Source organism: Salvelinus namaycush, chromosome 26, assembly GCF_016432855.1.
Source record: "Salvelinus namaycush isolate Seneca chromosome 26, SaNama_1.0, whole genome shotgun sequence".
In the NCBI taxonomy this organism is placed as follows: domain Eukaryota; kingdom Metazoa; phylum Chordata; class Actinopteri; order Salmoniformes; family Salmonidae; genus Salvelinus; species Salvelinus namaycush.
In genome coordinates this window covers 27,248,061-27,260,592 of record NC_052332.1, presented here as the reverse complement: position 1 = coordinate 27,260,592, position 12,532 = coordinate 27,248,061, and the positions used below count along the sequence as shown (strand labels likewise).

Below are 12,532 nucleotides of genomic sequence, written 5' to 3'. Positions count from 1 at the left end.
AGAATGTGGACGAAAATGTGCTTGTATGAAATCAGGTAATTGAAGTTTACATTGGTGTAGCCCAAAATTAATGTGTAAAGTGATAAAACAAATGAATTAGTTGTGTAAAAACATTTTCTAGATGAAACTATAAGTAGCATATTGTTTTTAAACGTTTGCATGCTTTTCTCCTCTGACAAAACAAAAGCTGATTCAGAGGGGTTTAAAAAACTCTTCTGCGAAGGACCTAGGTAGGATACACATGACTATCCTCGATGAAAGATGGCTATCGAGGAGGACACTCTTCCGTTCACCTACTAACGAATTGACACTACTTGACCACTTGACCAATTATCGGTTTCCGGGTCACAGAGGATGGAGGAGACAGGGAAAGGGAAAAGGCCCTAGATTACCCAGGGACTGCTGGGGGTGATCAACAGACACAGGCAGGACTGCCTAATGTGTCACTACGACCCCTGGTGGCAATACAGAGGACTAAGCCAAGGAAACAGTACCTCAGTCTAACTTTTAGCTAGGGAACGGGCATTTGAATAATTTCACTATTCGAACAGTATCATACATTTTTGTTGCATATCTAGATATTCAAAATACATATGTTTTTTTTAGGTACGGTTTTAACGTGAGCACTGCTGTGCAAGAGAGAGAGAGGCTGGTGCTCTATTGCTGCAGCTGCGGAGGGGCCGGTGTGTGTGCAATGGGAGGAGCAGACAGAGGGAGAGATGCAGTAGCCAAGGCAACTTGGCTACTGCCAAGACTAGCTAACTTTGTATCATCCCATACAATATAACAGTGCCTGTCTTGACTCTTTGATTGGCAAACATAAACAACAAGCTACACATGTGAAGGCCACCGGGCGGCTACCGGGTCTTTTAATGGGGCGCATGTCATAAAAACTACATAGAAAAGTTTGTTGTTTTATTACATTTATAATTTTAAATGTCATGGTATATCTTTGTATGTAATAATGTCACATTGATATTTTAACTTAATTTAGAAACAGCTTTTTCAGTGTTAAAATAGACCTCAAATTAAAAGTGGGATAGAACTCCCACACTATGAACCTGTATGAATGGACCCAACTGCATGGCTGGAGAAGAGGTACCAGCTACACCAATTGATCTGAAAGGTTGTGTAAACATTGTTAAGTGTAGCTAGTAGCTACCTGGTGTGCTAGCCCCTGGTCTGAGTCCTTGGCTTGATTATTGCTCCAGGAGAGCAGAGCAGCGTAGCATACGGTGGTGTTAGGAGTTAAGCTTTCTAGAGCAGGTAGAATAGATGTAATCAGACACAAGGGCTGGCTGAGGGAGAAGGAGGTAGAGGAGGAGAGAGGGGGAGGGGAAGGTAGGGATACTTCTTTGCATGATAAAGAGGTTCTACCCATCCTCAGGATTCTCTGCACGGACGCTGGATATTACCTCTCTCGCAGGCTTTCATTAGAATTCATTCTGGCTGGAGATGCAGGGAAAGGAACCTGCCTGAGTCAGTCAATAAGTCACCAGTGAAGGATGAGATTTTTATTTCATTTCATACTTTAGTCCAAGCACTCATCTTTAAATGAAAATGTCCCCCTTCTGCACTTAAAAAGGGTGACCCTCCCTGTCAGGTTCCACACACACTCAGGAGTTATTTACTCAACTGGTTCTTAAGGTGGGCTCAAAGGTAGAGGCTAAATCAGTGGAGGTTTGAAGGTCACGTCATGGGGAGTCCTCTACCATCCTGCAAAGATAGATAGTGGGTTACCTTGAGGCTGAGTCATGGATTAAAGGCATGGTAATTACAGAAACTAGGCTGTGTGAGTTAGATATACTGTAGCAGCCATGGTAGCTGAGTTGGGGGTTATCAGGATGATTAGTTCAGGGGTTTAGCAGCCGGTTATGATCAGGGTAATTCCTCTCTGCTGACATCTTGCCAGGAATCCTAGGGAGACGCCTGGCAAAAAAATGCTGTTAGATAGATGTTATAATGAGGAAGTGGGTTATCATAAGGATTATTCCACAGAATTCATCAAGGATTATCAACATGGTAATGTTCAGAAGTCGCCTTGTGGGTTTTTCTGAAGGTATAATTTCTGAGAACGAAGTTTGTTACCATGAGGGTCATTTCAGAATGTAAGGTAATCTAGGTCTTAGTGATGGGTTATAATGCCGGGTGATGATCAGAGGTTTAGTTTTGGGTTATGGTGACACATAGGTTGGTGGTGGGGTCCTGGGTTATGGTGATTGGAGACTCATTGAAAATTCCTTCGTGCACTGTTTTCCCCTGCAGGTCCAGGGGAGCAGGCCTCTCTTGCCCTTCTCTCTCCCTCTTTCCCTACCTCTCTTTCTCTCCTTACCTCTCCCGCTCCCTCTCCCTCTCTCCCTACCGCTCCCTCTCTCTCTCCCTCTCTCCCTACCTCCATCTCTCTCCCTACCTCCCTACATCCCTCTCTCTCTCTCCCTCTCTCCCTACCTCTCCCTCTCTCTCCCTACCTCCCTACATCTCACTCTCTCTTCCTCTCTCCCTACCTCTCCTTCTCTCGTTCCCTTTCTCCCTCTCCTCCAGCCTGATTACTAATGAATGAAGCAGATCATCTATTAATCTCCTCTGGTGTGTGTGAGTGCAGCTGAAGATATCAGACTTGTCAGAAGATCTATAAATAACTCTGTGATGTAGAGGTGGAATGTGCCTATAGGTAAGCAGGGCTGGGATGGTACTGGGGTACGATAGAGAACAGGGGTGGGGCTGGGGTGGTCTGGAGGTACGATAGAGAACAGGGGTGGGGCTGGGGTGGTACTGGGGGTACGATAGAGAGCAGGGGTGGGGCTGGGGTGGTATCGGGGATACGACAGAAAAGGTGGTACCGGGGGTACGATAGAGAACAGGGGTGGGGCTGTGGTGGTACCGGGGGTACAATAGAGAACAGGGGTGGGGCTGGGGTGGTACTGGGGGTACGATAGAGAGCAGGGGTGGGGCTGGGGTGGTATCGGGGATACGACAGAAAAGGTGGTACCGGGGGTACGATAGAGAACAGGGGTGGGGCTGTGGTGGTACCGGGGCTACGACAGAGAATAGGGGGATGGGGGGGGTGGGCAAGGGTATGGTACCACGCATAGATGCAGCACGTGATTGGCTTTCCCAGACATGCATGCCACAGCACCTTGAAGGTGAGAGGTGATGATCTGTGACCATGGAGCTCCTTCATCCCTGATGAGTCCTCCATCTCCACCAATCTCCCTAAGTCTCAGAGAAAGTATCCAGTCAGCTGTTTCTGCCCTGCTGCTCTCACTAAATCAATCGTGCAGATTGGGTTTGCTCTCTGACAGGGGAAGGACCCTGACGGTGACTAAGAGAGATGTATACCTGTCGCTAGTGGTTACAATCACCAAGCAACATTCTGCAGGGTTTAATGGTCCTTATGTTAGTGCTAGAGGTAGGAGGGTTAAGTACTGGTGTGGGTACTGGGGATATGTGCTAACAGCCAATAACTGGGTCCTAACTGTTGGAAACATTTAACTTTGGAGGCCGTGGGTGCTGCTGTGTGTTCACTGTCACCTAGTAGGACAGTGTGAATGCTCTGGATTTAATTTTTGAATTTGAAGGTTGAAAGCGACTTCCATTTGAACCATTTGTTCTGCCTGTGAACTTTCATGTACTTCCAAAATAACTTAATGTGTGTAAATGTGTTAAATTGCATACTATGTGTTTGTATTTGTAGGTGGATTTCCCAGTGGTTTGTCTCTTCTGCTGTACCTTAGAGGGATGTGTTCAGTTTGTACCACTGATGCTATCATGTAATGCCTCACTACGAGTGAAATCACTCCACACTCTTCTCCCCAAAGACCAGGATGTTCTCGCTTTCAAAGAAACATGAATACACATAGAATCCTAGCTTTCCCTTCGATTCCCTTTAGACACAACTTTCATAATTCATCTGTTTTTCACTGAGCTTGTGCGTGCATGCGTACAGTCAGTGGCGTGCCGTGGGCCTGGGGCCTGGGCCTTCAGTGATGTACTACACAGTCCCACCCGAATTAATCCACCTCATTATGATGCCATGGCTCTAGAAACTATACATTTAGACAGAAACACAGTATAACCAGGCGTTGCGTCACCTTGAAATTGACAAATTGACATTTTTGGGTAAACAGTGTTTACCCAAAAACATGACACAATCAATGAGTCTTTTCAATATTTCCCTTCACCTTTTCATTGTGCAGCTCCGTTGCCCTGCGCGTTTGTTCTTTGAGCTGTCGATCCACTCCGGTGTCCCCAAAAGTTTTCAAAAGCACCATTGCTTGTTAGGAGCCTGTGAGCCATTGACAGCGCTCGTAGTTGAAACTTTGAAAGTGGCGAGCGAACGAAGCACTTTCCCGCCTGTGACAGGCTTTGTGGCGTCGGGCGACCTCTCCTTACAATGTCTAACTTTTCTTGAAAAGTTCGTCTTGAGAATGGCGTTATAATTATATCCTCGACCAAATCGATATCTTCTCCTCCTTCCGCCATTGTGGGTTGAAAAAACAGCTTAGTAGTACGCAAATTAATTCGTTTATCAAATTCAGTTTCCTAGATCTCCATAGGACCTGCCTCTCAATATTGGTAATCCAATCAAAAGACGTGCACGCACTACGCCTGCTAGCTGGCTCCTGTGTAACACTGGAGCCAGCCAGAAGGCGTACAATAGCCAACTCTAAAGCTGATTGGTTGACACTAAATTTTCATTTCCATTCCCTATAAGCTACAAGCGCCCGCACTGTTGATTCTGAAGGCCTGAGGGCAGATTTTAGACCCCTGGCAACACATGATGGCTGAATATGATTGGATAAAAGATCTAACATAAAGACCAGCCCTCAAAATCTCAACCTGGGGCTGGAAGCAGTGCAACCAAGAGGAAAGCTATGAAATGAAGAGTATAACTCTTACTCTGGGGAATAATTTAATACATATTTGTGGGAAAATATATTTAAAAAAAAATTATATTCTGATGATGTTTAGGCCAGCAGAGAAGGCCTTGCAGGCCCCGACGGCCCACCACTGCGTACAGTATGTGTGAGCACATACTATGCATACATTTGTATGAATGTCTGTTTGTGTTTCAGTGTTGACTGAATGTGTATAGCAGTTCCTCTCATGATGTTTGTTTTAGTTTGTTAATGTGACAGTCTCTTTCTCTCTCTCTATCCTTCTCTTTAGGAACACTTCACTCCAGAGTGTAAGTTCAAAGAGAGTGTGTTTGAGAACTACTACGTGACGTACTCCTCCATGCTCTACAGACAGAGCCAGTCGGGCCGCTCCTGGTATATCGGTATCAACCGCGACGGACAAGTCATGAAGGGCAACCGGGTGAAGAAGACCAAAGGTGCTGCACACTTCCTGCCTAAAGTTATAGAAGGTTGGTCACGTGCCCTCCTGTCCATGCTGTGCTGAATTTTTTACTAAACAGGGATATATCAGAAACGTATAAAGTTATTATAGACGTTGCATGATGCTTATGTTCACCATTGGACGCTTCAACTGTTTCCCTTATCTGCCCCACAGTTGCCATGTATAAGGAGCCATCGCTACACGTGCTAGTCAACGAACAGAAAGAGAAAGAGAAAGAAGGCCCTGCCCGGAAGACAGTGAAGACGTCAGAAGAACGTCATGAAAGAACTTTCTCCATCAAGAACTGCAGGAAAGAAAAAAAAGCCCCCAAGGCTGATGCCTCGTAGCACAGGGGACCGATGGTGGGGGAGGGGCAGCATTGACACTGAGAACTTAATAGGGACTTAATCGCCCATCATGCACTTGGGCTGGCTGGAGGAATGGCCCCCTTTCGCCAGAAGTGCACTGGGCTGCACCATGATGAAGTGTCAGGGGTCAACAGCCCATCAGGTCTGGGTCTCGGAGGAATTCCTCTCACCTGCCACCAGCGAGGAAGATAGACTAGGGCCCAAGTCAGCACCACCACCCTTCCTCCCTGTCAATCACCTTTACCCCTTCTCCTCTAGCACACTAACTACCAAAGGCACAGCCTGTATAATCTCTCTGCCTTCCCATCACCTGTCCTAGTTTCCAGAAATCACCTCCACTCACAACAATTAGAAAAAGTGTGTGCGCAATTTGATGTGCGAGTGTGAATTGTGTCTGTGTGTATGTGTGAGAGAGAGGTGTGTAACAATAATCACTTCATGTCATCATAATTACTATTCTCGAGTCCACTCTTCTAATTAATGGCAATCACCGTGGTGAAAGTGTGACTATGCCTGGCCTCCACCATCTGCCCACCTGCAAATCACACACCTCACAGCTGGAGATCAAAATTATGTTTTATTGGACAACATCAGGGGGGATCTATTTCTATTTGTCATGCCCCGACTCGTACATGACTGCCATGTCTGGCCCACATAACAGTAGCCTGACAGAGATGATTTCAGTTTGTGCTCAGCACGCTGACTCTGAGCATGTGAGAGAGTGATGGAGCTAAATACCCTCTGGGCCCAAAATGAGGCTATGTTATTATAATGTAACTCTTTGAAGGTTCTTTCCAGGGGTTTTATGGAATACAGCCATCATTGCTTGAATTATTCACCTACATTTATGTAAAATGTTCTAACTAGTCTCTGCAATATTTGTACAGTTTTAAGTCTCTTTAAGAGTTGGGCTGTGTTAAAAGAGAAAGTCAGCTTTTTTGCAAGTGTGTGAGATAGTTACTGAGTGAGTGGTTATGAATGCGCCTGCTTAAAAATCTCCCAATTTGCCAGCCTCCCTAACTCAGCTTGTGGTGCTCTTTTTTGTTGACCATAATGCACCATAATACAGTATTTCAGAGAAATGTTAAGGATTGGACTTAAAGGAATGCTACTGTGTTAAATTGATTAGATTCTCTGTCACCTGAAAGGTAATGCCAGTGATTGTTGAGTGTATCCTTTGCTTGGCAACTGTTGTCGACATAAAGCCGAGTTTAAAGCTGACATCAAAGCCTGAGGAGGCTCTGAGCTGGAGCACCTACTTACTATTCTACAGACGTCTCACTCCTTATCCACTCACCAGCCTTATCAAATCACCACAGAGGAATCCACTCGCAAATATGGATTTATTTGTGTGCGTGGCTGTTTGTGATTGTGTTCTTCCCCCAGTGTAGTGATGTTTGTGGGAATATGTGAGTTTATTTTGGGAGTGCATTGTGTGTGTATGCCTGTGTGTGCATGTGTGGGTTTGTGTGTGTGTGTGTGTTGAGTGGGAGGTGACTTCTGCAATGTTCTTCATCCTGGACATAGGGCACTGGGAGGGCTCTCTTTGTGATGTCCTTCTCTGGGGAGGTGACATTTGTGGGGCAAATGGCCACCTTTCAAACACAGCACTGTCACGGTATTGTTATTGGCCTGAGAGTGGTGCAGGTATCAATAGGCAATAACATTTAAAACAAATCATGGACAACAGCACAGCACAACATACACAGGAACAGCCCAGTGTACTGAAGGTTGCTTTTCTAGGCATGGGGATATGTACAGTAAAATGCCGAAAGGCATTTCTGACCTTGTACATAGCAGCGTAGCATGTTCCTGCCATGGCGACTATGCTGTTAGAGTGAGATAGCATGCCATTGTATATTACAGAGCAGCACTGCACTGACCTCCTTTAATATCCAGCCAATGTGGAGACTTATACCACAGTCTCTTGGAGAATTCCGCTTCGAAAAAGCCAGTCGCAGTGGACTGCCTGTAAATATGTTGACCAACATTACAGAAGATGAAGAACGTACACAGAGAGGGAGAATAGATACAAATGTTCCAGAATGTAAAGACTGTGAGATGGATGTTTTCTGCATGTTATTAAGGATGAGAGTATGTCTGAGATGGTCTAGAGCAGTGGATCCCAAACCTTTTATAGTCCCGTACCCCTTCAAACATTCAACCTCCAGCTGCGTAACCGCTCTAGCATCAGGGTCAGCGCACTCTCAAATGTTGTTTTTTGCCATCATTGTAAGCCTGAAACACACAAACTATACGATACATTTATTAAACATAAGAATGAGTGTGAGTTTTTGTCACAAACCGGATCGTGGGAAGTGACAAAGAGCACTTATAGGACCAGGGCACAAATAATAATATAATAATAATCAATAATTTTGCTCTTTATTTAACCATCTTACATAAAACCTTAATTGTTCATCTAAAATTGTGAATAACTCAGCACAGGTTAATGAGAAAGGATGCACATAACTCTGCAATGTTGGGTTGCATTGGAGAGGGTCTCAGTCTTAAATCATTTTCCACACTGTGCCTGTATTTAGTTTAGTTTTCATGCCAGTGAGGGCTGAGAATCCACTCTCACATAGGTACCTGGTTGCAAAGGGTATCAGTGTCTTAACAGCGCGATTTGCCAAGGCAGGCTACTCTGAGCGCAGCCAAATCCAGAAATCTGGCAGTGGCTTCTGATTAAATTCTTGTTGCTTGTTGCAATTTCGATGAAGCTCTCTTGTTCAGATATCGATAAGTGGACTGGAGGCAGGGAATGAAAGGGAATAACGAATCCAGTTGTTTGTATCATCCGTTTCAGGAAAGTACCTGCGTAATTGCTCACCCAACTCACTCAGGTGCTTTGCTATATCACATTTGACATTGTTAGTAAGCTTGAGTTCATTTACACACAAAAAATCATACAAAGATGGAAAGACCTGTGTGTTGTCCTTGTTAATGCAGACAGAGAAGAGCTCCAACTTCTTAATCATAGTCTCAATTTTGTCCCGCACAATGAATATAGTTGCGGAGAGTCCCTGTAATCCTAGATTCAGATCATTCAGGTGAGAAAAAACATCACCCAGACAGGCTGGTCGTGTGAGAAACTCGTCATCATGCACGAGGTCAGACAAGTGAAAATTATGGTCAGTATAAAAAACTTTAAGCTTGTCACTCAATTTAAAAAAAAAAACGTGTCAATACTTTGCCCCTTAATAACCAGTGTACTTCTGTATGCTGTAAAAGCGTTACATGGTCGCTTCCCATATCATTGCATAGTGCAAAAAATACACAAGACGTCTTTCAAGCTGTCAGGCATTCCCGTGGCAGCAGGAGCCTCTCGCTAGATGCTGCAGTGTACTCAAGTGGCGTTGGGAGCAACTGCTTACACGCCCGTTACCACTCCACTATGTCTCCCTGTCATGGCTTTTGCGCCATCAGTACAGATACCAACACATCTTGATCACCAAAGTCCATTTGATGTCACAAAGCTGTCCAGTACTTAAAAAATATCCTCTCCTGTTGTCCTGGTTTCCAGTGGTTTGCAGAAGAGGATGTCTTCCTTAATTGACCCCTCCATAAACGTAACGGATATATACAAGGAGCTGTGCCAGGCCCGCCACGTCTGTTGACTCATCCAGCTGTAACGCATATAATTCACTGGCTTGTATGTGAAGCAGTAATTGTTTCAAAACATCTCCTGCCATGTCACTGATGCGTTGTGAAACAGTGTTGTTTGATGAAGGCATTGTCTGTATAGTTTTTTGGGCCTTTTCCCCCAGCATTGTCCGAGCCATATCCGTGGCTGCAGGAAGAATTAAGTCCTCCACAATAGTATGGGGCTTGCCTGTCCAAGCCACTCGGTAGCTCACTGTTTTAATTCTCGCTCAAAAAACTCGTGGCTTATTTTTCAAATTGGCATGTTTGCGCAAGAGTGAAGGTTTCATCGAGTTGTGAGATAGTACTTTTGCATATTTAACACTGTGGCTGAGGAAAGGCACTACTCCCAATATAAGTGAACCCCAAATCAATGTACTTCTCATCATATTTGTGCCTCTTCGATGGTCCAACGTCACTGTCTGTTGTTCGGCGCTTTCCCGGGTAAGGGGGCAGTAGCTCTTTGGCTACATCAGATTCACAACTGTCAGTGTCCATGCTAGCTGGGCTAACAACAAATGTAGAATTACTGATGCTAACATTGGATGTGCTCGTGGAAGCAGAACAACTTGTGTCGTCGACAGGTGCAGGTGTAGTACTGCAGGTGAAGCTGGTATGTGTCTCTATGGACGCGGGCCTTACTTTTTTTAACCATTTATCAATTTTTGTTTAAACGGAAGGAGCAGCAGCGACATTTGGCTACATACGGACCGTTAGTGGAATTCCCACGAGAGAGTAACGGTTAATGTGATTGGATGTTAATTATTTGGCTAGGCTACCTGTATTTGCAGTGAAAAAAATCCCACCCAAATGTATAGCCCCGTTGGAAAATAGATATGGACTGTTTGAAAATGTGAAGCTTGCTTTTCATTTTTTTATTAAAATAGTTATATATATATATACTGTATATAATTTTTTTAAATGTGAATCACATTTTTATTTGGCGTACCCCTGATGGTATTGCCCCAGTTTGGGAATACCTGTCTAGAGAACGTTCTAAGAGGATCAGAGTATGTAGGCAGTCGTTGAGATATAGTCATGTTCTAAAATATCAAGCTTGTTTTGGTCGTCATGTACATTATCTGAGAAGGTTCTGTGGTTAGGCTTAATATTAGGAACTGAGGGTTCTTTGCTGATTTATAATGTATGAGGAAGAAACTGTATTAGTTCAGAGATAGAATGTGAGACAGAGAAAGTTCAATAGTTCTGAGATAGAATGTGAAACAAACAAAGTTCAATAGTTCTGAGATAGAATATGAAACAAACAAAGTTCAATAGTTCTGAGATAGAATGTGAAACAAACAAAGTTCAATAGTTCTGAGATAGAATGTGAGACAGAGGATGTTCAATAGTTCTGAGATAGAATGTGAGACAAAGGATGTTCAATAGTTCTGAGATAGAATGTGAGACAAAGGATGTTCAATAGTTCTGAGATAGAATGTGAAACAGAGAAAGTTCAATAGTTCTGAGATAGAATGTGAAACAAACAAAGTTCAATAGTTCTGAGATAGAATGTGAGACAGAGGAAGTTCAATTGTTCTGAGATAGAATGTGAGACAGAGAAAGTAGTGAGAAAGTAAGACAGAGAAAGTTGTGAGTTAGAATGTGAGACAGAGAAAGTCCACTAGGTCTGAGAATGAGAAGCAAAGAAAGTTCACTAGTTCTGATATAGAATGTGAGACGGAGAAAGTTAAATAGTTCTGAAATATAATGTGAGGCAGGGCTCTTAGATTCTGATATTGAGAGTATGCCAGAGAGATCTTTACCTGGTTGAGGCAAAAATAAAAACACCGGTAGCGTTCGCCAGCTTAGAGTACTTAGCACCTCTGAACAGACTGCCAGCTGTAATTCGCAAACAGAGTGCAAACATGTAGAATCGCTGATTGCCGCCTACCATCAAGTGGTCCCTAAAACCAACCTGGCGAATGAACGGCAGATCAATATTTGGTGAGGTGTATGCCTAAGACAGAGCAGGTCCCATGAAGGGAGGGGTAGTGACATTGAGAATGTGGTTCACACATGCCCTCTCATATGTGCTTGGAAGTCACGCTTCATTTCCTGCTCAATCTCCCCAACTAGTGTTCTATGTGTCTACTGCCCAGTGCCCTTCCCTCTAGCACACTATGTGTGTGTGTGTGTGTTTGTACATGTAGGTGTGTGTAAGAGTGACTGAGTGAGTGTAATGACCTACCTGTATGTGTGTATGAGTGTGTGAGAGAGAAAAAGGAGAGCAAGAGAGAGGAAAAGATAGAAAAAGAGGGCATGAGAGTGACGATCAATAGACTCAATAAAAGCCAAGCTGGAGAGCAATAGTCTAGCGTTGAGAGCAATAATTTCCCTTAGGTGCAGAGGGGGGAGCAAACCATGTTTGTTGATAATGAACTCAGAGCAGTGTTGTCCGATTCCAACCTGTAAACCGGACAAAGTGGCCTCTTTCACAACAACTGTGTTGGGAGATATTCCTCCATCTTATGAAACACTTTAGAGACCAACAGCCCAATAGAACTGGAACATTACCACTAGCCAGTGTGATCTGGCCATGCATTGAGCTGCCTGGTTTTTCTGTACTTTACCGTCCTTTTCTGAGACAGTGGGGTCTACAGTTGCAAAGTTCCGGGCACTTTGATCCAAGTTTCTGGTTGGGAAAACCAGGGAATTTATTGGAAGTTCACTGCTATAGAACTCCACTAGAGTGCACTCTAGATGTTTGAAGGACCTTGGTCTTAGGTTTTAAATAAAACTGGGGTCAAACGGGGAACACCACTCTCATAATACAAAGAAAAAAGAGTGGCTAAACGTTATAATAATAATAATGAACGCTTATAGGGTTCTTCTGAAGGACTTGACGGTACTGCCAAGACCAAAGTCTGGCTTAACCATTGTGATTTAACAGGGATGTTTAAAGTATAGAGGCTGTCAGTCTACTGTACACAAATTGGATTTAGAACAAACTTACCCTTTGAATGGTGCTCTCCTGGCTCATTGTTTCATATAAATATTACTATATAGCTATGTCTGTATGTAAAAAATATCTGTTAAATGTGAGGTCTTGTGTTGATATATTTTCAGAAAATATCTTGAAGAATGAATGTGATAAATGTTTCTTGTTGTGTTTTCTTTTGTTCTGCTTTGTTATGTATTTCTGATTGAGACTTAAGGGAGGGAGGTTTTTGCTTTCC

General features: G+C 43.8%; 1 protein-coding gene across 1 annotated transcript in view; it reads left to right on the top strand.

Annotated features, from left to right (window-relative positions):
* LOC120021447 (fibroblast growth factor 11-like) overlaps positions 1–12,325 on the top strand; it is a 70,500-nt gene extending 58,175 nt beyond the window's left edge. Inside the window, exons 4-6 of the mRNA XM_038965219.1 lie at positions 5,170–5,368; positions 5,515–5,549; positions 11,585–12,325. Coding sequence (XP_038821147.1) covers positions 5,170–5,368; positions 5,515–5,549; positions 11,585–11,635 — 285 coding nt within the window. The 3' untranslated portion in view covers positions 11,636–12,325. The remainder of the gene's footprint in view (positions 1–5,169; positions 5,369–5,514; positions 5,550–11,584) is intronic.
* Positions 12,326–12,532: the final 207 nt, after the last annotated feature.